Source organism: Nannobrachium achirus, assembly GCF_963921795.1.
Source record: "Nannobrachium achirus genome assembly, chromosome: 7".
Taxonomy (NCBI): domain Eukaryota; kingdom Metazoa; phylum Chordata; class Actinopteri; order Myctophiformes; family Myctophidae; genus Nannobrachium; species Nannobrachium achirus.
In genome coordinates this window covers 42,795,501-42,822,899 of record NC_137816.1, presented here as the reverse complement: position 1 = coordinate 42,822,899, position 27,399 = coordinate 42,795,501, and the positions used below count along the sequence as shown (strand labels likewise).

General features: G+C 42.3%; 1 protein-coding gene and 1 long non-coding RNA gene across 2 annotated transcripts in view; one reads left to right on the top strand and one right to left on the bottom strand.

Moving 5' to 3' along the window:
- LOC308288035 (MAM domain-containing glycosylphosphatidylinositol anchor protein 1-like) overlaps positions 1 to 27,399 on the bottom strand; it is a gene marked incomplete at both ends in the record, with an annotated part of 257,477 nt that overhangs the window by 27,487 nt on the left and 202,591 nt on the right. Inside the window, 5 exon segments of the mRNA XM_080729379.1 lie at positions 3,234 to 3,364; positions 11,744 to 11,905; positions 12,517 to 12,669; positions 23,168 to 23,191; positions 24,334 to 24,514. Coding sequence (XP_080585505.1) covers positions 3,234 to 3,364; positions 11,744 to 11,905; positions 12,517 to 12,669; positions 23,168 to 23,191; positions 24,334 to 24,514 — 651 coding nt within the window.
- On the top strand, positions 16,503 to 17,817 carry LOC308289019. The gene is made up of 3 exons (XR_013962208.1): positions 16,503 to 16,589; positions 16,694 to 16,847; positions 17,424 to 17,817. It is a non-coding gene; the product is annotated as an uncharacterized lncRNA (long non-coding RNA).

The following is a 27,399-nucleotide window of genomic DNA, read 5'->3' as shown; positions in this document are numbered from 1 at the left end:
TGGAGGAACCAGAGGTTCTTTAAATAGCTTTTCCACACACACACACACACACACACACACACACACACACACACACACACACACACACACACACACACACACACACACACACACACACACACACACACACACACACACACACACTGCAGTGCTTCCCATCAAAACACTAAGATCATCTGATTGATCAACACGCAATAGTGTTGTATATCTTTTCCTCTCTGAGAATACGACACATATTTAGTTTCAGATCCAAACATGCATTAGACGCTATGAAACTTCAGCAAGACACACCATAACCATATTTGGTAACACTTCCTATGAGGACAACATCAATAGAGCATTATAAATATGGGCTTTATAATGCATTATAATGTATGCATAATGCCAGGGGCAGTTTTTATAAACTGGGGGCTCCTCACAAAGGTAGTAAAAGAGGCCCCCCCATGAGCGCGCGTGAAAAATAGGTATGTGCGAAAAACGCAGGAATTACAAATGCCACCCTCCAACTCAATACCTATTCTGAAAAAGTGATGATTTAGCATGACAGGACAATGAACTTGACAAGACAATGAAGAGCAGAGGCAGAGGAAGCCTATTTGTTGTCATTATGGTTGGTTTTAAATACCTAACCACAATCATTTTGGATCTATTTGATTAATTTAAGAAGAGTACAGTAAGGTAAGTAAGGTAATCAAAGGTATATAGAGTAGGCCTATATGTATATTTTTTATACAGGACATATTTGATGCAGGACAATAATTATGTTAACACATCGACTGCCCACCAGGAGGCGCCAGTCATCCCCTCTGAGTGACCCCATAGCACTTCCATAGAAGAATACGAGGCCCTGTTGCGTCAATGCATGTGTGATGACGTCACTTGGTCACATGAGCGCAGACAGGATGTTATTGTGTAACTTACTGTATGGGCTAGTGTTGATCATAGCTGTTCACTGCCGATCAAAATTTGGACATTTTGCCGCACGCGGCCACAGTTTTAGCCATAAAACAAACATCGGAGATAAAGGGCTTTAAAGATGGGGAAATGCATTGGAGTATACGGAGAAAAACGGCCACACGATGCTCTCAGCATCGACTCGAAGCGACTAGCGGCTAATGGGCTACATCCAGGCGTAGCCTAGACACGGAACTGGCCTAGACACGGAACATCATATATGGGCATAAAAGAGTGCCAGCCAGCCAGACGGATACCACGGGTATTGCACTGCACAACTCAACATCGATGGTTACTATTCTGCGCAACGGGCACCGGTCTCGGTTCTCCAACATCACTTCTGAGACTCCTACATTCAATCCCTCAAAGCACACCTCCGGGCACAGGACTAGTTATTATTAATATTATTTTTACAATTTGAATCGTATTAGCCTGCTTAAATCAATGCAACTGCCTCAGAGAGCATCAAATTGGTTTTCCGATGTAAATCTTATCATGTATTTATTCCCACTATTCACGCTTTCTGCACAGCTGAAGTGAAACACACAGTAAAATAGACAATAAATACATTGGCAGTGTTGACTCATTTCCTGCAGTACAGTGAGGTATACTGTAATGCTGTGTTCACATTGGCAGCTACAAAACATATACAAATGCAGTGTATCTGTCACACAGTCGTTGCTTAAGTGTTGAGCAGCATGCTCGTTGGCGCCATCTAGCGTATGTCCAACCAGCAAGAAAATTGGAAATAAAGCCTGGGGTTAAAAAGAACACAGAGCGAATGAAGTTTTCTGCATTCCAAGCAGGAATTGTGTGAAGGGAGAAGGTGATGGAAATAGTTAAATACATTGTGCTGTACGTTTTGGAGGACTTGGAGGAGGATTGTTTTCAAAAAAGTGTACAGAAAGAGTTAAAATTATGTTTTTATGTGGCCACACCCACCTGTTCATTAAGTATGCCTGGTTGTCAGGTGGGTGTTGACCCAGCTGAAGTTAGCCACACCCATGTTGTTAAATAGTAAAACGGGGAGGGGATGATATTATGATGTCATTATATCAGTGTATTTCAGTTGAGCCTTTTGAGAGGCTTTCAGCTGTCAGGAAGTAACCAAAAATACACAGGGAAGACTTATTTGCATAATACCACACCTGGGGGTCTATTAAAGTAATGTTAACTCCATAGCATAGACACATACAAAACATAAAAAGTACACAACTATGGAACCACCTCTTTAAACAGCACCGCTCATTTTGTAGCTTTGCAGTTGTTGTTGAAACCAGAACAACGTGTATCTTTGTAGATGTTGTAGCAGCTACAGTACAAACGTCTGGTGTCACTTTAACAAAATAACAATGTGCTGAGAATGCTGGTCTTTAACACATCGACTGCCCACCAGGTGGCGCCAGTCATCCCCTCTGAGTGCCCCCATAGCACTTCCATAGAAGAATACGAGGCCCTGTTGCGTCAAGGGATGGTGTTTTTTACTGGTGTTTCAGTCCGTTTCAGTCCGAGTGTGGGGAAAGGGTGCGTTCGGAAATGCGCACCGGACTGCGCGGGCGTTTATCGTGGGCTTGCCCAGGCCTTACGGCCTGGGCATAAATATAACGATTGCATTCACCACGGCTTCGTAACTCGCGCGGCGCTCCGCCGGCCGCGCGGCCCTGGCCCGCTCTTCGCGGCCACTCGCGCCTGCGGCGCTCGGGGGCGAAGAGCAGGACCAAGGTCCGCTGGCCTTCGCGCCGCTTGCAATGTCGTGGACAATAAAACGAGCGCACCCTTTCATACACTCTGACTGAATCACCAGTAAAAAACACTCTCTCGTTGCGTCAATGCATGCGTGATGGCGTCACTTGGTCACATGAGCGCAGACAGGATGTTATTGTGTAACTTACTGTATGGGCTAGTGTTGATCATAGCTGTTCACTGCCGATCAAAATGTGAACATTTTGCCGCACGCGGCCACAGTTTTAGCCATAAAACAAACATCGGAGATAAAGGGCTTTAAAGATGGGGAAATGCATTGGAGTATACGGAGAAAAACGGCCGCGCGATGCTCTCAGCGTCGACTCGAAGCGACTAGCGGCTAATGGGCTACATCCAGGCGTAGCCCCGACCTAACGGTGAGATATAAAGTTATACTGTAATTACAGTAAACGCGTCCAACGCGTCGTGGGCCTCCAGCGACATCAAAGAAATTGTCGCGTAGACACCTCGTGGGCACCCGCTGTGTTAATGAATCCATCATTTATTGGATGCAAATTAAAAAGGTGAGGTCTTACCTGGAATGGACCGCTAGGGCTGATGTTGACCAAGGCTTTGTTCCAGGTGGGGCCTTGGTGACCAGACTTGGACCAGGCCATCGAGTCTACAGACGCGATGCTTTTCACTCTGAGCAGCACGTTCAGGGTGCCTGGAAAACACAGGAGAGAGAGAGAGAGAGAGAGAGAGAGAGAGAGAGAGAGAGAGAGAGAGAGAGAGAGAGAGAGAGAGAGAGAGAGAGAGAGAGTGAGTTTGTGTTTAAAAGTAGCTGTTCCCTTCTTTGCTTTGATATCTGGTTAAATTAGGAAAATATGTATTTAAATGTTATGAGTAATGACAGCGACATGCAGCCTCTCTCGCTTAAATCTACGTATAATAGATTACCCAGACTGTTTAGCAACCAAATGGCTAATGATGCAGTTGTTAAGTATAGAGCTACAGTACATCTCTCTTTCATTTGATTTGCATTAGGCCTACAATGTCGTTTTGGGTATGCTAATTAGTTGGGCAGAGCCACTGGTAAAAGAAATAAAGAAAAAAAGAAAGTCTGCGAAAATCTGCGATTTCAATGGGTGCTTACAAGATGTGTGGGCCTTTATCTCTGGAATGGAAAGTCCAATCTGCTCAGTTTAAAGCTTGTTGGATGCGTGACTTCGAAGACATTAAGACCCAGGACCATCTAGCTGTGAGGCGACAGCGCCCCGTTGTTCTTCTTTTAACTCCTTGTGTGGTGATGCTTCCCCTGTGTCATCTTACAGCTATTCTCTCACTCTGTATCTAGCCTTTAACTGCTATAATTATGCTGCCGATGGCAGCTGAATTTAATTATGTTGTTTAATTCAGTTTAATTCAATAGAGGTCTACTGTATCTATCTACCGGTAGCTGTGAAATGTCTATTCATTCCTCATTATATATCCTCTCATTATAACCAGTGTTGGGTGTAAGAGCGTTATAACTAACGGCGTTACGTAAAGGAGTAACCTAACAAGTTAGTTTTGCAATTTAGTAGGATCGTTACCAGTTACATTTTCCAAAAATGACGGCGTTAATTAGTTACATTTAAGACCTATAATTGTTTACATTAATTCACAGTCGTGCATGACATGGCAGGGCTTGAGAGAAGCCCGAAAGGATATATCAACGTCATTACATTATCCACGTTGAAGCTGCAGGCAGCCACGCACAGCTGACAGCTTCACAACACTCTGGTAGGCTGCACTCTGTTTTATGTTTACCAAACTTCCTCACGGAAAAAGTAACCTAACAAGTTACTTTTCTCAGTGGTTAACGTAGCACCTTAACGGATTAGTTCTTAAAGGCAGTAACGATGTAACCTAACGAGTTACTATAAAAAGTAACGATACACAACACTGATTATAACATGCTACCTCGGAGGTGCAGAGGTAATGTCTTTACTTTGAATATTTTACTCACCTAATGTAGCACAACCCTTTGATTTATAATATACATGAGTTAAAAGAAAATACACCTCCTCTCCTCTCCTCATCAAAGTTGCGTTCTCCTCAGTAAACTGTACATTTTAAAACAGTGGTGTATGACTCTCATCATTAAAATTAGATGTATCTGTAAGAGGAGCATTGAGGTGTAGAATGAACCAGCTGTTCATTTGGACAAACAGTTGTTCAGCAGTAGCTTCTGTTTTGTCTTGTAAAGTGATGAGAAAGGAAGGTCACCCGATGGAGACATAAAGCAGTGACAAATTAATATTACAAATACTGTGTGGTGTAATTGTTCTCTACTGACTGATGGTGCACAGAGAAGCTGTGTGTACAGATGTGCCCAAAACTATTGCCCACAGTGAAGTATTAATAATTTAACTCTGGGATCTTCAACAGCGGGTCTGGGACCGCTAGGGGGTCCTCAGAGTTACTACAGGGGGGGGGCGCCAAAATTGTGTGATAGGATAATTATTTTAAATGAGCAACTTGAACCCACACATCCCTATTCTGGGGAGAACATTTGCCCAAAATAGCCGATCTACAAGCTCTCAACGCCTCGCAGCGCAAGGCGCTGAGAGTTTGTAGATCGGCTATTTTTGGCAAATAGGTTTGGTGTAGAGGTTGAGTGGTTAAATGTCTGAAAAAACACATTAACACAAATCCAACATAGACTGATGACAGTACTGTCAAACAAGTCTATGAATCCATCTATGAAATCCGAGAAAATCTGCTACACAATTTTATAGAATATGTAGCCTATACTACTTCATCTCCCACTCAGCTAAAGGGGTCCTTGGCCTGAAAACGTTGAAGACCTCTGATTTAACTTATTGTACAGCCTATACTTCACAGTACTGTATTGTACATCCATAGCACTGGACAATATAAATGTAGCTAAAATCTGTACCATTAAAACGCGTAATAAAATGTTCCTTTCTTTGGCCGCATTCACACAGCAGACATTTTCTTCTCACATCATATTCAGAATTTCCCAAACCCGAGCATGACTTGAGGCATGAGAATTATGGTTAATAGGATCCTGCAGGCTTCCCAATAAAATGTACTACTGTAGTTATCAAACTGCATTACCTTACCTAACTCTATCACCATTAACTCAATCACCCGCCTCTCTCTCTCTCTCTCTCTCTCTCTCTCTCTCTCTCTCTCTCTCTCTCTCTCTCTCTCTCTCTCTCTCTCTCTCTCTCTCTTTCTCCCTCTCTCTCTCTCTCTCTCTCTGACAGAGAAAAGAGGACATTGATGAGTGCCGTATTGATTGTTGTGAACAAATGCAGAGGATGTCACAGTGAGAGTGTCAGAGTAACAGAGGAGAGGACTGCATGGGGACAGCTCTATCAGGACCTTGTCTCTGAAGTGGGGAAGACAGCAGTGATATTAATTCAGGCTGGGAGTCATACTCCTAGTATTTAACCATAGTCTCAACTCTTGACTCAGCTCATTGGGGAAACAACTTTGTGCTGGTGCATATATTGCATTTGCATGTACTTCCACCTAAACTCTGAAAGAGAGTGCCTGTTGACACGTTTTTTTGTTTTTTTTGCTGTGGGAAAAGCTAACACAACATCAACATTTTATAAAATAAAATAAAGAAAAATAAGCTTGTTGACGCTACCGATCCGACATAGAAACACATTTTGGAGAAAGACAATTGACAATACTGGACAAGACTATTATACTGGTCCATTCCACATTAACAATGCAGGTGTCAGGTGATGATATCTGTCTCTCACAGGACTATCTCTCTCATCTCATTGTGTATTGTCTTAACAGCTAGCAGGGGTGTCGCACCAAATTCTGGGCCCTGGGTACAAGGATTCACTGCGGGCCCCCCATGAATGTTCTTCATAGGGGGAGGGGTTTAACCCATTTAGACTGGGAACGCATTATTTTGTGCTTTAACTATTGACACATAGCAGATCTACAAGCTCACAGCGCGGCACTGCAAGCTTGTAGATCTGCTATTTTTGAAAAATCGTGAACATTTCTTTAAGACTTTAAATATTAAAAAAAATGTTTCTATGTCAGTGGTGCTCAAACCTTTTCTTGTGAAGGACCCCCAAAATGATATGTATTTGGCCACTGACCCCCATCTCAAAATATAGTTTCAGGGACCCCCCAGAAGCAAAATTTGAGTTACAAATGTTTGCTTAAAAATACATATATTCAAAGATTTGCACTAATTTTCACGACTTTTCAAAAATAGCAGATCTACAAGCTCGCAGCGCGGCACTCGGTGCCGTGCTGTGAGCTTGTATATCTGCTATTTTTAAATAGCTAAAGTATAAAATAATTAAGGCCCCCTCCACCTTGGGCCCTAGTAACTCAGTCCCACTTTTCCCCCCCTTGTGACGCCCCTGACAGCTAGAACCCTCTCTTCTCTCTCTCTCTCTCTCTTTCTCTCTCTCTCTCTTTCTCTCTCTCTCTCTCTCTCTCTCTCTCTCTCTCATTTCAGTCCCTATTGTCTCTCTCATTGTTTTCCGTAGCCTATCCTCCTCTTATATTAACTCCTGACTTGACTCTCTATTGTTTCCATCTCATTCCCCCCTCTTTCATTCTCTTGCCCTCTCCCTCCTCACTTCCCATCTCTCTCTCTCTCTCTCTCTCTCTCTCTCTCTCTCTCTCTCTCTCTCTCTCTCTCTCTCTCTCTCTCTCTCTCATCTGCTGGGTATTCTTCATTAAGAGTCATGCGGTGTGTCTGTGGAAGAAGTGCAGAGTGCCTCTGCCAGGGTGAGGCAATTAAGAGCAGAGCAGATTGGAACAGGCACCAGAACAACAGCGTAAATGGAGTGAGCTGGGTTTAGTGTGAGCCAGTGGTGAATGATAATGACCACCTGGAACAGGACCACGCCTCGCCTGACTGCCAAAGCCTTGCCTCCTTGCGAAGGGGACGAGGCACAAATAGTCTAATACAGGGGTCTTCAACGAGACAGAGATGAAGCAGGGACTTCCACAACCTGTTCATAGATTCCACTTAGTTTCATTGTTTGACAGCACAATCGTCAGTGTATTTTGGATTCATGTCAATTTGTGTTTTCAGATATTTAACCACTTGAACCGTCAATACTTAAAACACTTTCACTCTGTACTTAGTCTGCTCTTTTTCCTCTCTAGACCAAACCTCTTCTGTGAGGCGTTGTGAGCTTGTAGATCGGCTATTTTCGGCAAAGAGGTTGCTATTTTTGGCTAAAGTTCTCAGAATATGGATACTAGGGTTCAAATATGAAAAAGGAGGGAAAAATAACTTTCTATCATTTGGAGGACCCCCTGTAGTAACTCTGAGGAGCTCCTAGGGGTCCCGGACCCCCTGTTGAAGACCCCTGGTCTAATAATAATAATAATAATAATAATGATAAGCACATGAAAAGAGGGTCGATAGAAATAGAATGTAGGGAAGCTAGAGATAGGAAGTACATAGTCTCGCGTGGCCAGAATGTTGACTCCCGCGATTTGCAAATGCTCCCGTCATACAGTCTGGGCAGTAATGTAAGAATGACGACTATCCGGTTAAAGCGGAAGTGAAGCGTCCTCCTCACTTCCGTTTCCGTCTCACATCGCACACATTTATCATCATATAAATAAAAATCATCTCAGCATATTTAGCTTGCGGCTTATAAGAAATTACATTTTAAAATATATTTTCTTGGAACGGAAATGCCAGCTTCCATTACCTGCCGTTCAGGAGCTGTAGTTCCAGACTCTATTTAGCATTCGGAGATAGCGGAATAGTTGTCTGGCTACGCAAGACTAGGAAGTACAGAGCTTAAAGACAGGAAGTAGGGGTGGACAGAGACAGGAAGTAGGGAGGGTAAACAGGGGGAGAGTGTTTTTTGCAGGTCGTTCAGTCCGAGTGTATCAAAAAAGAAACTGGGTTAAGGCAGCGGAAGCTTGTGATCACGTTCAACCCTGAGTCAACTCAAACAAAGGGTCAAACTCGTTCTTACCACCAAAATGTGGAACGCCTTACCGAAGGCCTTAAAGGAGTGTGGTTCCCTAGCAACCTTTAAAATCGCCCTGAAAAACCACTTACAGGCGGAAGCCGTTTGCACCCGGCAATAACAAACCTTGCCCAGCCTCCCCTGACCCTTCTTTGTATTTACCTACAGTATATATTTTTGCACTGTTTTTTTTAAGTCTCTTTTTATTTTATTTCATTTTATCCTGACTATATCTACTGTATAGTACTGTGTTCTATCCGTCTATCATTCAGTGTTATATGAGATACTTCAATAGTTTCCTGTGTAAATAAGCCAAGTGCTTTTCTAGGATCTCCTTTTAGTTGAGCTTGTACCAGTGAACTGTGCCGTCATGAAACTGTACCTTTTTCTATGCAAACTTCTAATAAAGTCTTCAATCAATCAATCAATATTGATTGACTGAGCAGAGGTGATGAAAGTCTGGGGGACGGACATACACCTAAACCTAACCTCAGTAAAACGCTGGTGAATGCTAACCTGGTGAATGCTAACTTGGTGAAATGCTAACCTGCCACCACTGGTGAAATTGAATGCCAACCTGGTGAATGTTAAACTGGTCGGACCAACAGTGCTTAACCCAGTTGCTTTTTTGATACACTCGAACTTAAAGACCTGCGAAAAACACTCTCCCGGCAAACAGAGAAGGGAGGATAAGGGAGGGCAGAGTAGTGAATTAGTGAATTATTATGAATGCACCGAGGATAGGGAAATAGCAAGGGCAGCAAGGATAGAATACACACAGAAATGGCATGGCCTTTCCTGCCCCACTCTATCTCCTTAGACACAGGAGGTGAAAAGAGGAGCACATGTATGCAGTAGTAGAGCCTTTAATGCTTTAAATCAACACTGTTGATGTGTGTGTGTGTGTGTGTGATGTACAGTATACTGTGGATAAAGTTGTCTGTTTTATAAGTCTATGATGAACAGCCCTTCAAATGACCCACTGTATTTCACCAGTGTCGTAAATCACACCCACCCACTCCGTCCACCTTTACACGCACGCACGCGCACACACACACACACACACACACACACACACACACACACACACACACACACACACACACACACACACACACACACACACACACACATACATACAGGAAAATGCACGTACGTGCACACCCCGGCAGAACAAACAAATGCTGTTTGTGTCCTTTATCTCGTACAAACACAATCCCACCAAGCAAGTTCTGTGTGATGAGCTCTGCAAGCCAAGGTCACGACTGGAGGTCACGTTTTCTGACAGAGGTGCACAGATATAAAACCATACAGGACAGGTGGATAAACTGTTTTAGCTATTATGTCAAACGGTGCATGATACAGTATATACCTGTTCAAAGTTTGTATTTTCAATCTTTTGCTACAGCGCCTCCCTTTGGCCAATGGGAGTATGTTTTTTTTTTCTTTGCCCATTTGGCGTGACCCTCTAACCATCTAAGGTTTTGTGAAACGTTGCTGGGCGGTTAAAAATAAATATTTTAGTCAGGAACACTCACGTCTAAGTAGATTTAACCATTTATTGCATGAATGGAATACAGCTAATCTTGGCGTTAAAGGGCTCCGCGTTCGGAGATGTTCCCTGGCTTTTGAGCATGCTATAAGCAAAACCAGGGAACGCAAGCAATACCCCCCCCATAGGGATACAATAGCAGAACAATAGCAATACATTGACATGTAACTTAGTCAAAATCACAGTATTTGAGCTTAACAATACATTGACATGTAACTTAGTCAGACAATCACAAGTATTTGAGCTTAGCCAGACTGATTGTGCAAAGGTGGGGCCTGGGGTGGAGGAGGAGGCAGCTAGCAGCGAATGATTCCGAAGCTTCGGAACCAAGCATAGGTAGAAAAAGCAAGCCGTATTTAAAGGAGCCTTCCCTACTGATTGAGAGCTTTGATTGGAGTATGACAGTCATGTGACGTAATGACCAGCAGATATGTTAATGAGGAATGAGAACAGAGCTGAGTGACAGCTGACTACAGCTGGGCGGGACGACTCCTGTGTCCTGCATAAACTAACGCGGTCGCTTCGATTATATCACCAATCAGCTTCATATTCCTCCAGTGGTCACTAGCAGAGCTGGATTAGCACCCCTGGGGGCTGCTGAAGCACCTCTAGGACCAAAGGCTCCAGTCAAGCCGAGCACATATGGCTACACATCACAGTCTATACAGTCCTATAGTTACCTTGACCAAGAACTGCTAATTCTAGGGTCAGCCTCTGCTTATGTCTGCTGATAAGCATACAATGTTATGTGGTGTTATACCAACACATTGTGAGTTATTTGACATTTCTTAACAAATGAATGGAGCCTGCGGTAGTTATTTTATTTGTGGAAGGCAGGATGTGGTGTTGCTATCTCCCCGGACCCCCTCTTCATTAAGTAGTTAATTTATTCACACTCCCACAGATCAGTCCGTCACCTCATGTTCATTCTCATTGGCTACAAGCTTAATTATCATACGCCCACTTACCCACAATGCATCTCAAGCAGTCTATTTAAGCAACTTCCTGTTCTATGTTCATTCTAGATGTTTAGCTGTTACTACTGGTTGTGCAGCTGTATGTGTTTAAAAAATCCCTCCACCTCCCCGTCCTCCTCCTAAATGTAGTTCTCATGTTATATGTATTGTTTACAGATTGTTCTGTGTTCTATGGATTATGATGTGAGCTCTTAAATCATGCAACTGAAGGTTCAATGTTATGTGCATGTAATCTGTATATCATGCTTTGTTCTGGGGGATTGTGATAAATCAGATTATGTCTCATGTTCGAGCAGATCATTTGATTATCACAGCAGAGCTATGCCAAACTAAGATGCAATATCATTGCATAACTGCTTATATCATTGCAATAAATGGTATGGTTAATCTTAATTGGTGTTGTTCATCCTGAGCTGAAACATATAAAAGAACTGAGTGGTTATGCCTAAAGTGTGAAAAGTTGTGGAAGAATACGTGCAGTTGGGTCCATTTGGTCCATTTTTAAACTCTCCAAGATAAATGAGGATTTTCCTTTGTGCGTGAGTGCATGTGCGTTTGTGCGTGCGTGCGTGCGTGCGCGTACTCACCAATGTGTTTGCCCCTCATGTGGTAGAAGAAGGAGACACAGTACGGGACCCTGGCTGATCCTTTGGGACCTCTCTCTGATGACACGTTGAACAGAGGGGACACCAGGCGCGCCTTGTCACCTGCTGCTCTGGGCCGCGATGCTTCTATGTACATGTAGTAACCTGGAATAAATATATGTACATGAAGTAACCTGGAATAAATATGTACGTGTACATGTAGTAACCTGGAATAAATAAATATGTACATGTAGTAACCTGGAATAAATAAATATGTACATGTAGTAACCTGGAATAAATATGTACATGTAGTAACCTGGAATAAATATGTACATGTAGTAACCTGGAATAAATATGTACATGTAGTAACCTGGAATAAATATGTACATTTAGTAACCTGGAATAAATATGTACATGTAGTAACCTGGAATAAATATGTACATGTATATGTAGTATCCATGAATAAATATGTATATGTACATGTAGTAACATGGAATAAATATGTACATAGTAAACTGGAATAAAAGTATACATGTAGTAACCTGGAATAAATATGTACATGTAGTAATCTGCAATGAATATACATGTACATGTAGTAACTTGGAATAAATATGTACATGTAGTAACCTGGAATAAATATATTATTATGTACATGTAGTAACCTGGAATAAATATGTACATGTAGTAATCTGGAATAAATATATTATTATATAACCTGCAATAAATATATAATTTAGACATAATGTAAAGCAGCATTGAGCCTCCAGACTGCTCACCCTCCTTGGTTCCACTGCGGTCCGTCTCTGGACCGGTATTGGGCGATCGCTTGGGATTCTGGGTCAGGTGGTTCTGCCTCGTCCAATCGAACGTGTCACTTGTTTCCTGGTAGAAACCACAGATCCGATCGTCCTCGAAGCCGCACATGCGGTCTGGTGTGTGTGTGTGTGTGTGTGTGTGTGTGTGTGTGTGTGTGTGTGTGTGTGTGTGTGTGTGTGTGTGTGTGTGTGTGTGTGTTTGTGTGTGTGTGTGTGTGTGTGTGTGTGTGTGTGTGTGTGTGTGTGTGTGTGTGTGTGTGTGTGTGTGTGTGTAGCAGTATTGAGGTGAAGAAAGAGAAAACAATATGAATTGAGTGAGAAGATTCTTTACTAGACAAAGTCAGGCAAAGGACAACCATCTAGGGTAGTTTTTTTACGCATAATTCACACCAGGAACACTGAGAAAATGTTCACAGTGCGAACATTCGAAAAATGAAATGGATTTGGCGTGTCCAAAGTCATGAGTGACAGCTTGTCACCGTGTGTCTGTGTGTTTGTGTCCGCTCCGCTCCCGAGATGAAGAAATGGACTATATCGAAAGTACAGAATATTGATTACAAAGTTTTAAACTAGCGGCTGTAGCAGTGAAATTAATCAAGCTTGAGCAACTGCATGGCCCATTTATTGCCTAAAACGAATAGATTGTTTGCAAACAATTGGTGCCAGACAGAGTGGAGCAACGATCGTCTGTACTTCTCCTGTGTGATGAACGGCTCTTCTGGCTGAGCAGAGCAGCTGGCCTAATCCACTCCGAGCACTAGTGCAGGGCTTTTCAAAGTGGGTGACGGGGCACCCCGGGGTGCCGTGACAGCAGTCAAGGGCTGCTGTGAGATAATTTGATAATAGTTGGAATGTATTTGGACACTTAAGATATATTTAGTACCATTTTAAAGCGAGGCGTTGTGAGCATGTAGATCTGCTATGTTCACAATAGAACCGTGTTATACAAAATGTAATGCCTCAACTCTTAGTGCTCGTCAGGGTGGGGGGTACCCAGTTAAATTATGATTATTTTGGGGGTCGCGGCCTGAAAAGGTTGAGGACCACTGGTCTAATACAGCAGTCTGTTTCCGTACATCTGTACAAGCGGTGTCAAGGTTGTACCTAGATCAGTGGTTCTCGAACTTTTTCATGTAAAAAAGAAAATAATAATTACGTATTAAAGTGTTTTCTCATGGACCCCCATCAGACAATATTTTGTGTTGTTAAAGTTATACCATGTAACTTTTTTTATAAAACAAATCTTAAAATTGTCCTAACTGTTAAATCGCTAAAGTTTTAGAACACCCACTCCGTTATTTTCAGCTTCTAAAGCCTTCTTTATATGTTTTCTATGATCCTGGCCGGGGTCCGGTTTTCGCGGAAAGATAACGCCATCTGCATCATCTGTATACGTTGTGTATACGTTGGCCAATCACATCGCGGATCATACACACACTGTTAAATATTACCAGGATCTCACAATACTTTACATTATTATTTCACAATATAATACTGTATTCTGAATATTACTGTGTAATCACACCATCATCTGTGATAACACAACAAATGACTGTACTCTAAATTGTTATCAGGATTACACAACACTTTACAATATATCTCACAATAAAATATTGTGTTCAGAATGTTACTGTGATATCACAACAAATTACTTGTACTGTGCTGCATTGTGGGATTACATTTCAAATTTATATCCATTGTGAGAGGGAAAGCAGTGAACTGATGGTGAAGATGGAATTATGAAATTATGAAGTCAATTTCAATTCAAAGGAACTTTCAGAAGTCATGTGAAGTTCATAACATTGCTCTGATAAGGTAAGTCACGCTCCTTTTTTACCCCCTCCACCTTAATGACAACTAGTTGTGCTTTCGCGTGTGGTTCAGTCTTGCTCCAGCAATGTATGTGTGCTGCAGGCTCTGAAGCAGCACTGCTTCCCTGCTGACGTGCGCCTGTCGAGCGGCAGAAGACACCCAAGCACACCGGTGAACCGGCACCGAGCGCCACTATGAGCTTGTATATCTGCTATTAGTTAAAGCGGTGTGTGAGGGAAACACACATTTAAACTGTCGAGTTAAATGTGTATTTCCCTTACAAACCACTTCAACTAAATAGCAGATATACAAGCTCATATTGGCGTGCGTCGCTCGGTGTATACGCCAAGCCGTTTCACCAGTGTGCTTGTGTGGTTTCTGCCGCCGATAGGCTGCACGTCAGCGGGGCTTATTTATATCATGTCGGCTGCTTACTAGCTTGCGGACCGTGGTAGGGAACGTTCCCTGCCCGGTTCAATACGGCCGACGCGCGTGGAAGAACTCCCCGCGACGCACGAGTTACAGACCCACACGGGTCCATTTGGTTCCTATATCTATCATTTAGCTGTGGACCATCTGGAACTCCATCACTCGGACGCGATAATGACCGGACACTACTTTGAGAACCACAGACAATCCTTGTGTCAGTTGTAAGTATCCTTACGCCGGGTCCATTTGGTTCTTCTCAACTATATCAATGATAATATTTGCACCGGGGGAGGTTTTATGCTCCAGTGTGGCTAAAAGTTGCTGTTGTAAAAGCAACCGATCCACAAGCCAAGCGTCACGACAAATGGGAGCCTGTAGATCATTGGTTTTCAAAGTGGGGTACGGGACCCCGCAGGAGTCCTTCAGGGAGTTCCAGGGGGTCCCTGGCTAAATTATAACAGGTCCATTTTGTTCCATTTGTACATTCTGAGAGTTAAATTAACATATATCATCTCAGAGATAGAAATACCATTACATATGTCCTGGGGGTCCTTGAAATTAAAATGGAATCACTACAGAGCCTTCAAAATCTTCTCTTATGGGGGTCCCTGGCGTATATCTTTTCAAATGGACGTCCACTGGCTGATAAGTGTTAAATTGGGGTTTGTGGAACCACAAGTTTTGAGAACCACTGCTGTAGAGATGGTCTATATTCGACGGGTGACACCATCAGATTAATGATTGATCATTAGCCTACCTGTGGTGTCCACTGCAGTAGGAGCTTAATTTCCGTCAAAAATCCCGTCATAAGTATAATGTCCTTAAATCTTTATGCATGGATTAAATGTATATATTTAATTGCCTACATTAAAACTTTGTTTTGACTTTGATGGAATCTTCTCGCCCAGTCGCCCCTCCCCTTTCCTCCACATGTGAGACATTATGGTCATTAGGGTGACATAGGGTGATTTTTTCCCCTTAATATCATAATGTAAGCATACCTAGAAAATAATGTAAGTCAGAAAAATACTGGAATGTGTCTGAATAGAGATTTTATTTTTTATATTATCTTCATCAAATAATATTAAAGTAAAATAAACTGAACATTTTGGAAAGATTTCATTTATTTTAAACTGTACCAAAACAGTACATGCCACAGAGTGATAAGCCACTCTGTGGGCATAAATACATTGTGTGTGTGTGTGTGTGTGTGTGTGTGTGTGTGTGTGTGTGTGTGTGTGTGTGTGTGTGTGTGTGTGTGTGTGTGTGTGTGTGTGTGTGTGTGTGTGTGTGTGTGTGTGTATTGTGGAATGCATTTAGCATTTCACCTCTTAACAATATCACACAATGGGTATCTCTGTTCAGGTGATATAATGAAGGATGCTGTCCATTGAATAATAAGATGGGACCACGTGATGGCTACTGCAACTTCAATCTGCAGTATCCTTCCTGAGGATGGCACTTGTACTCTGGAGTTTATCCAAAGGTATTATACTTATAGGCTACTGAAAATGTATTATACTGAATTTAACATTGCTAATAGAATTTGGCATAGAATAATACAAAGTAGATCTAATGTGATTGACAGATTGATTGAGGTTCTAGATAAGGTTTTAGAGGTCCTGGAGAGAGTTTGGTGTCAGCTTGAGATCTCTTGGGCATGGTCAATCATTGAGGTGGTTGTTGTCTTGTCTTATTTATTTTACAGCTGTGTGCCACAGCCACTGATGTGCAGATGACGGAGAAATTACCAAGCACCCCCTGCTTGATTGTCCAAGGTAGATCAAAATAAAGTGAGTTGTGTCACAGTTTGTGATGTTGCTGATCATTGAAATTCTACTCTTGTTCAATTAGCATTTCACCTCTACAATATCACATAATGGGTATCTCTTTTCAGGTGATTTAATGAAGTCTATGGCCTGGATGCTGTCCATTGAAGAGCAAGTGTGATGGGACAACACGATGGGATCATTATTGGATAGCTGTGGTTTTCGCGATCTACTACAACTTCAATCTGCTCCTGAGGATGGTGTGTGTACTCTGGATTGGAGGTATTGTAACACTGAAATTGTACTGAAGCATTGTACTGGATTGCTTGCAACATTGATACTTGAATGTTACTTACTCTCAGTACTACTTTCTTTCTGTGGTGTAGGGCAGGGGTTTTCAAAGTGGGTGACAGGGTGCCGCGAGATCATTTGATAATATTTGAAATGTATTTATTTGGACAAATATTTAGTATCATTTAAACTTGAAGTACAGTTATTTTCAGTCAGTTCTAACCAAAATGGCTATTATCTCAACGTTTTCCTCTCAACCTAATCACTTTTCACTAGTTTAGTACATTTTATGGATGATAAATACAAAACTAACGGTTTTGGACATAAAAGGTTTCCACCCGACAACGATGATATGCTATAAATATAAGGTGCTGGGAGTGAAAATTATAATGTAGGGGTGCTTCGGATTAAAAAGATATTTATGGGGTACCCTGAGACAAAAAAGTTTGGGAACCCGGTGTAGGGTTTACTTAAGGGAAAGGGGAACTGCTGCATGTGCCTTGTATAAACGATGCAATATATGTTTATGTGAAAGTAAAAGTTGTTGTCTTGTCTTATTGTTTACAGGTGCTTCATGGGCATTAACCCTGAGAGAGGCTCCAAATCGAAGAAGCGTGGCGTATCAACCCACACGTGAGCACACTTTTGAGACAACTTGTGGACTTTGAATGGTCGATGGTATTCAGGACTCCAATATGAGACACACTCATACGCATTTGAGAAAACTTGTGGACTTTGAATGGTCGATGGTATTCAGGACTCGAATATGAGACACACTCATACGTGTTTCAGATGCCCTACTCTTGTTTGTCCAACTCCACCAGCCATTATTCTTATCTGGATATGTAAAATTGCCAATATTCTTTGCTGATGCCCTGTCACTTCATTCAGCAATGCTCGCCTCTTCTGTCTCGGCCTGCATGTTAGCAAGGTGCATACTGTAATCATTAGTTTGCTTTGTTCTTACCACTACTGTGTTGCTTTATACCTTCAGGACTTATGTGACTGAGTGCAAAGTTGAGGTGTACTTCACATACTTCGTGCCTGCTGAAGTGTGTTCATATAACACGCAGGAGGGTTGCCAGATTTCTCCCCAAGTTGTGAAGGCAACCTCCATTTGTGTTATATGGACACATTTCACCTCTGTTCCAGCTGGCATGAGGGTGAGTAGATGAGTTATTTTGCAGTTAAAGGAACAGTTCACTCAAAAGTGAAAATGTTGTATCTACTCACCACCATGCTGATACAAAGTCAGGTGAAGTTTTTTTAGTCCACAAAATCACTCCTGGAGTTTCACAGGAAAACAGTGTTGCAGCCTCCTAAATAACTAAAGTCTATGACAACCAGTTTTCAAACTGGCCTCCACACCAGACCAAACTCCAGGAGTGTTTGTAGACTTAACACTTCTACTGAGTAAAGGCTTCATGTGTGGTTCTTCTTTGTCCATTTGAAATGTTGCACTTTGTATTGGAATTGTACAATAAAAAGTTTAAATGAATGAAGTTGTTTTTCCTTTCTTTTTTTCTTTTAGCATGTTTGTGTATGTATGGTAAAATCACAGTTAAGGCCCATTCCCACTGAGCCAGATAACAGATAAAAAAATCTCTTTCTTCAGATATTTTTCCATTCAAAGTGGATGATAGATAGTTAGATACAGATAAAACAATATCTGTCACAGATAAAAGAAATATCTGTGGCAGATATTTTTTATCTGTATCTACCATCCACTTTGAATGGAAAAATATCTGGAGAAAGAGCTTTTTTTGTATCTGTTATCTGGCCCATTGGGAATGGGCCTATAAATTCAAATTTACAACATTTTACTGTATTAGATACAATTTACTGTAAATTTACAGTAAATTACTGCCTACTGAGCTGCCTTACATTCACAGTAATAGTGTAAAAATACAGGCAACTACTGTAATATCACAGTAAATAACTGCAATACATACTGCTAAATCACAGTAAATTACTAACATTTCACAGCTGTGAAATTACAGTAATTTACTGCGCAATATTTACTGTGAAAATTACTGTGAAAGTAATGCAATTATTAGCCAGTAATTTACTGTAAATTTACAGCGAATTATTTTACAGTGCACATGATACACTACCGGCCAATCACAGCTTATCTGCCGTGTCTTCAGGAAGTAGCCTCGCTCAGCTACAGTGTTTACCATGGTGAAGGATTCTTAACCTCTTAATCCCCAAATCCTGGCCAGAAAATTACGTTCTACCATGGTTCTGCCCCTCCACGGATTCGTATCGGTCGCGGTGGTTTGCGGCGCCGCTCCAGTGGTCCGCGGCGACTCCGGGCGAAAAACGGCCGAAAAAAGCAATACCGCTACTGACCACTAGTTTAGCAACTTACACAGATAGCTTTAACTTCTTTTATTTCTTATTTTTTTATATAGCAGATCCACAAGTGAGCTTGTAGCGTTATTTTGATATTTTCAAATAGCCAGTGTATAGGAATAAAGTGATTGAACTCATTTTGCTGGGGATCACCTGGACCCACTTTGAGGAACACTGGCCTAGATCAACGCTCAGCGGGAGCCTCGGTGGTCCGAGCTAAACAAAGCCAGCAGGTGCGCCCGGATAGGGAGTTCACAGGCAGGGACGAGAGGCACAGATGCTTGAGCAGCCTGTTTGTGAACGATTTATACGATTTAGGCAAGAAATAGGCCATGTAGTTGCTCAGTCTTGATTGATTCCACGCCTACAACAGTCTTATTGTGTAATGGCAAGTGTGTCTACCCACTCCACACCTATTATAGAGCAGAGCACGGCATCATTGGCTTTGTTACTCTGTGCAAAAGCACCGCTTCACCTTTTCCTCTGCGTCGATTCTTTCCTAGACAATGTGCACTGAACCTCGCCAGAACGTGCCAGTGAAACAACGCTACTGGTGTGAATTCACCCTTTGTCAGCCTTCTGATTGGTCCCTAACTGACCAACCAGCAGGCTCTTTCTGCCGTGTCCCGCCCTGGTTCCGCCTTTTTTATGTTGAATTTTCAAAAACGTAATTTTTGGACGAATAAAAACATTTAAAAACATGCCCAATCAATACTACTACTATACTATACTACCGATCCTTTTTACTGAAACCAGGTTTAAAATGAGAATTGAATACACAAAATAACAATGTACCGTCCATATTCTCTAGCCAAAACTAGCAGATCTAGATCAGCTATTTTTGGCAAAGAGGTTTGGTGTAGAGGGGAAAAAGAGCAGACTAAGTACGGTGTAAACTGTCAAATGTATTAGGTAATGACGGCTCAAGTGGTTAAATATCTGAAAACACAAATTGTCATGAATCCAAAACACACTGATGACCGTGCTGTCTAATGATGAAACTATATAGAATCTGTGAAAAGGTTGTGGGGGTCCCTGCTTCATCTCTCTCTCAACTAAGGGGTCCTTGGCCCGAAAACGTTGAAGACCCCTGGTAGGCTATAGGGTCCAAGCCCACACATTCTGGGGGGAGACTCCCCTGGACTCCCCTCGCTGACAACAAGGACAGACGCTGCATGTTTGCTTGGAGATGATCTATGGCTATGCTCGACTACACAGGCTCAATTCAATTTACACCGTTGTTCTCCCGGTCTGCTCCAATCTGCCGTTGTTTTAATTGCTTTACCTTGGCAGAGCAGGACACCACCGATGCCAAGGACACACCATGTGTCTCTTAATGAACAAAACAAAGACAAGATGACATTGGGACTGGGACACAGGCAGAGAGAGCGAAAAAAGATGATGTTTGAGGGAGAGGGAGAGTATTGTCACTGTTGGGTGGAAAACCTCTTAACTTCAAAACTGTTACTTTTCGAGGAAATGTGAATTGTTTTGACCTATTGTTCCAACGGGTTCAATGCAGGGGCGTAGCCAGAATTTACCAACTAGGCCTGGCACAATGTGGGTGGGCACAGATGCATCGGCAATTTTAAAATAGCGAACATTTAAATATTTACAGGGACACAATACAGTCATTCGTCATGGAAGAAACCCACAACATTTAGAAAAGTAGCCTAAATCCCCGATTTACAAACTCTACAAACGCATCGCAATGCAGCACATTGTGAGCTTATATAATAGCAGGGGTCTTCAACAGGGGCTCCGGGAACCCTAGGGCGTCCTCAGAGTTACTACAGGGGGTCCTCCAAATCTTCCAATACGTTTTATATTAACAACTTGAACCCTAGTGTCCATATTCTGAGAACTTTATCCAAAAATAGCAGATCTTCAATAGCCGAGCTTGTAGATCGGCTATTTTCGGCAAAGAGGTTTGGTGTAGATGGGTAAAAGAGCAGAAAAGGGGCATTTCACTTTAAAAAAAAATCATTTGGTAATGTTATCGTCTAATCATGCACAACATGAACAGTTTTTCATTTGCTTGATACAATAATTAGATATTAGATGTAAATGTTATCAAGACCTCTAGGCCCAGGGACCCTCCCCATACACACCGATTGTAACTTCAAACTTCATTTTAACCATGATAGATTCATTTAAAAAACACCCATTATTGTTTTCGGGTGACTCATAATACCTTCCTAATACGTGAGCAGGCCGTGTTTTTTCGATAACTTTTTTCATGTATTTTTAATAATTCTTTGGGAAAATGTAAAACAGTAAATACAATAAAAAAGTATTAAAAATAAATTCGAAAGGTTATCAAAAAAACACAGCCTGCTCACGTATTAATGGGGTATTAGGGTTAAAATGGAGTTTGAAGTTACAGTGGTTGTGTATGGGGAGAGGCACTTTGCCTGGAGGGCCGAATAACATTTACATCAAATATCTAAATATTGAATCAAGCAAATTAAAATCTGTCCAGGGTGTTCATAAAAGCCTGATTAGACAGAAATTACCAAACGTTTTTTTGAAAGTGAAATACCCCTTAAGTACAGAGTGAAAGTTCAAGTTTATTAAGTATTGATGGTTCAAGTGGTTAAATATCTGAAAACACAAATTGACATGAATCCAAAATACACTGATGATTGTGCTGTCAAACAATGAAACTATGGAATATTTGAAAAGGTTGTGGGGTTCCCTACTTCATCTCTCTCTCAGCTGAGGGGTCCTTGGCCTGAAAACGTTGAAGACCCCTGGCTTATAGATCAGCTATTTTTGCTACTCTTGCGTGACACTCTCATACGACGAAGAAGGACATTAATTTACGGGGGAAGAAACAAACATAGACAGTAGAGTTACGGAGATACATTTTTTTTTTTGTCAGACAGGGATGATAATGAGAGAACGAGTGAGCATGATGGATGGAGATCTGTGTGAGGGGGAGGAATACAAGCAGAGTGGGATGAAATGTCATAATGTTGGTTGAGGGGGAGGAGCTATTTAAATATTCAAATGACTTCCACTGTGATGAGCTGACCATTGGCCCATTAATGTTAAAAGCCCCGGGCCATTAACCTTGCCTCAAACAATCCTTCATCCTCCAATCACAACAAACCTCCTGCACCATTTAAACTGGTGTTTTCCCATTAGCACCTTGCTCCCCACCCCACCCCCCGTACCCAACTCCTCCCGTTTATTAAAGAGCACAGAGTGTTGCCATGGCCACCTTTGTGTGACCTTCGGCTGACACTGCACTGTCACAGACGAGCCTGACTAGTTATCGACTCAATTAAAATGGTGAATGGTCTGCATATTAGTGCAGGGGTCTTCAACAGGGGGTCCGGGACCCTTAGGGGGTCCTCAGAGTTACTACAGGGGGTCCTCCAAATCTTGGTGTGATTTCTTATATTTGAACGCTAGTGTCCATATTCTGAGGACTTTAGCCAAAAATAGCAGATCTACAAGCTCACAACGCCTCGCAGCGCTTGTAGATCGGCTATTTTTGGCAAAGAGCTTTGGAGGGGGAAAAAGAGTACTAAGTACAGTGAAAGGTCAAGTTTATTAAGTATTGACCGTTCAAGTGGTTAAATATCTGAAAACACACATTAGTTCTGTTCGGGTCATTTTGACCCGTTTTACATTTTCATTTGAAAGAAAAAGGTATAAGTTTATATTTTTTCCACCTGAAACTCACTGTGCCAAATTTCATGCCTTTATCGTAAAGTGCACGATTCCATCAAAATACTGCCCGAAACACCCGGACACTTTGACACAAATCCAGGAGGAGCCGGGATCCAACCAGGGATAGAACAGGAAACCTTTTGGTTCCACGCTCTACTTTCCAAATTCCACCATACACTGCTCCTTCGCCACATGACGAGAAAACCCAATCATGTGAAACAGACAGAGAGAATACAGTGGGAGGGGTGAGAGTAAAGAGACAGCAAGGTTCTCACCTGAGGGTCTTGGGTAAGTGTAGGCTGTAAGAAAACAATGAGACACAGCTATGGTTATCATTCACATAGCAGCATGATTACCCCGTTTACACCTGGCTTTAAAATACTTGCTGGGTTATCGGTATCAACCTGAGTGTGCTTATTTGCATAAAAACTCAGGTGTAAATATACCGGGGATGTACCGGGGATAGATTGTTTAAACAGCCTCTGGAGGACGTTTAAATGTTGTGGCGATGCCATCTGGCAACTGAGACATATATTTGATGACAGGCATAAAGGAAATTTATGTGGATAAATTACATCCAAAAGCTATCTGGATACATTTTACATAAAATGCCAGGTGTAAATGGAAGCCAATGATGGAGCAGTTACACATTAACTCATAAACTCGTAAAATAATTATAGTCATAGTCATGTTGAATCATAGCAGAAAATCCACCCTGAAAATCTACACAGCACAGGTTCTGATACTGTAAATCTTGTCAAACCATGAAGTGCTGCAAGACATCAGAGCCCAATGTGAGTTTGAATTAACCCATTAAGACCGTCTACCAATGCTTTCTACATTAATAGTTCTCATAATTTCAATATAAAAAAGCATATGTACAAGCTTGCAGCGTGGCACAAAATGACACACTGTGAGCTAGGGCATTCACGAATAGTGATGTTTAGTATTTGAATAGTCGAATATTCGATAGGATATATATATATATATATATATATTTATATTTTTTCATCCAATAAAAACAAGCAATTCTCGGTCTAGCAGTGGCAGTTGCATTAGCTGTCTCTTCTTCCATCATGACATCGAGTTTGCCGGCTGGCCGCTTTTTTCCCACTGGTAAATTGTTCCGGGAGACGAAACGTGACGCATGACATCAGTATAGAGCATTAACCAATTCATCCACCAGGGGCATTGACAACTTATTCTTATGACTTCCACCAAGCTGTATAAACCATGAAGAAATATATTTTTTTTTAAAGAGAGAAAAATAGAAAAAAAAGAAAGAAAAAAAGTGAATATTCGACTTCGATGAACAACGTCGAATAGTGACTTTGATATTCGAATATTTGAATATTCGGTGAATGCCCTACTGTGAGCTTATATATCTGCGATTTTTGAATACCCGACGCTAAGAACACAGCTGGAATGAAGCGTGACGCACGTTCAGAGTACTGGATGATGCGAGTGATGTAGTCTCCAGTGCTGTAGGTGGTGATGGGGGCCAGACGGACCTCGTAGGACACCGGGATGCGGAGGTCCGTTATGGCGTAAGACAGCAGCACGCCCTTCACTGGTTCCACGCCCTTCAGGTCAATCTGCTTTGACAGCATGCTCTGTTTGCTCAGCTTAGGAAGGAAAACACACACACACACACACACACACACACACACACACACACACACACACACACACACACACACACACACACACACACACACACACACACACACACAGGGAGATAAAAGGAGAGGATAATCATTAGAAAGTGAGACAGACTTCAGAGAGAAACATAAGGTTTGTGAGTCAGAGAGGGTATGTTTTTTTTTCTCTCCTCTCTTCTCATATTCTCCCATTGGTGGATTTGATCAAGTCATCTTCATCTCACCTCTCCTCCTCCTCTAGCTCAATATAATTCATGGGGTTTTTATAGACTGGAAAGTGAACTGAGTTATATGAGCTTTGTGACAGCAGAGTTACAGCTAGTGGCATCATAAAATGCAACCACATATCCCATCTGGAGGAGTTTACAACATTAAATGCCAGTACAAGGCTGGTGATACACAGGGGATTTGTTTTTGTTTTTCTGGTGGGCAAGGTAAGTAGGAAATGTTCAAAGAACCTGTGAAAATATCCCCAATGCGTCAACAGCATGCACAGAACTGATTAAAGCCACAATGCTGAGGCAACGTTTGCGCACTGTTGCCCGACGACAGAAGGTGCCCAAAACATTACTTTCAAAATGCCGTCAATTATAATGATTGAAAGCAGCAAGGAAGGAATTCTGGAGCAATCAGGATGTTGAGGCACTTGAGAGAAGTACACGAGACACACAGGATAATGGTCATGTAGTTCAATGACAAGGAGCTCAATCGGCTGAGGTTCTGGACAAGGTTGACGCCCCCCTAGGCTCGCGATGCAGAAGGGAGAGGGAGAGTGGGAGACCTCTTGTGTCAAGCACGTCTCCGCTGAAAGCACGGTGGTAGCGGGCGATGTGAAAATAAAAAGAATAAACACTTCTTTGGTATTTTCCCCCTTTTTTTCCCTGCATAGTACTGCGCTTTATTTGTCTGTCATTCTATGTTAAATGCTCGTCTCCGCTGAAAGCACAGTGGTAGCGGGCGATTTGTAAATAAAAAAAATAAACACTTCTTTGGTATTTTCCCACTTTTTTCCTGCATAGTAGGCCTACTGCGTGTGTAAATAAATAAAAAATAAACCCATCTTTGGTATTTTATGAAAATGTTCCCTGCCATGAAGGGAGCGTAGCCAAAAGCTCCCAAGCCGCGAGGGGGCGTCAACCTTGTCCAAAACCTCAGACGATTTAGCTCCTCGCAGTTCAATGCCCCTTCCTCTTGCAAACCTCCGCTCTGGAAACACTAGCCATGCAGCCCCCCCCCCCCCAAGCTCGAACATGGGCTCCCAGGCTTTCTGTTCAGTTGCCCCTCGACTGTGGAACTCACTCCCAGACCAGCTAAGATCCTAACATCCTCGTCTGGATTAAAGACTTTCCTTTCTAACAAGAAAGGAGAGGTGGGTAGGACCCAGGTAGAACCCACTTAGAGCCCACATGGGCTAACCCAAACGGGACCCTTATGGAAACCGTGGACATGCGCACTTGGGGCCCATATAGGGAAGAAGCCCACCTCGTACCCATATGGGACCCATGTGAGCGTGCTGGCTGGGATAATGTCCAAACAGAGGTCAGAAAAAAGGTTAACAACGAATCATATGTTGTGATGTCAAGCGAAGCACGACCAATCATGTCTGATTGGACGTACAGTATCCAGCCTTACAACCCGGATAACATCAGTGAAAAAGTTTACAAAATACAGGTTCACTTTGCTGGCAAAAGTGTCTCTGACCACTTTCTCTTATACGTCCTCTCTCTCTCTCTCTCTCTCTCTCTCTCTCTCTCTCTCTCTCTCTCTCTCTCTCTCTCTCTCTGCCCCCTCTCTCCATTTAGCAGTGTATGCTAGAATAAATACATCTTTCTTCATGCATTATTCATTGTGGTGAACACAATAAAAAAGTTAGCTAACAATATGGTGCATTGACACTTCAAAACAAAATGAAATGGGTTTCCGTCACATTCCGTCACGTGTGTGTGTGTGTGTGTGTGTGTGTGTGTGTGCGCACACACACACACACACACACACACACACACACACACACGCACGCACGCACGCACGCACACACACACACACACACACACAGCACCTGACAAAGCTCACAGTGAAATGTGTTGTTCATCGTCTCTGTTCTCTGGCGTGTGCAGTTCCTCCCTTGTTACAATGTTAATATGTACATGTATGTACGTATATGACTATATAACTGGTATTTTTCTATCTTTCAGCGTGTGCTCCATTTGAACAGAGTCAGTGTGGTATATATATTCCACCCACAGACAGGCGCTCCATTAGCTGTGCATCTACTTGTGATCCCAGCTACTCAGACGACCTGACAGTCATCTCTATGTAGTGCATTAACCAGCATTAGAAAAGATGTGGAGGCTACACCATTATAACACCCACGGTAGTGGTGGGTGGTGGTGATGGTGGTGGTGATGGTGGTGGTGGTGGTGGTGGTGGTGTGTGTGTGTGTGTGTGTGTGTGTGTGTGTGTGTGTGTGTGTGTGTGTGTGTGTGTGTGTGTGTGTGCGTGTGTGCTTTAACCCGCTTTTTAACACGTAGTATAAAAATACATTGATTGTTTTTTAGCCTTTTTCTGTACACTCAGTGTGTGGTGTGTGTGTGTGTGTGTGTGTGTGCGTGCGTGCGTGCATGCATGCGTGCGTGCATGCGCGTGAGAGAGAGAGAGAATATATGCACAGAATGCACTGAATATGTATGTAAATTATGCATGCGTTTGATTTAATGTGCTGTTTCTAATTCATCATGCATATATTTTCTTTTTAATTTCTCATATATATGATAATGGCTCTGTGTTTGCCATGGAGTTTGTGTGTCTGCTATCTTCGCAGAGAATGGGCGTGGTGCTCCCCATGCATC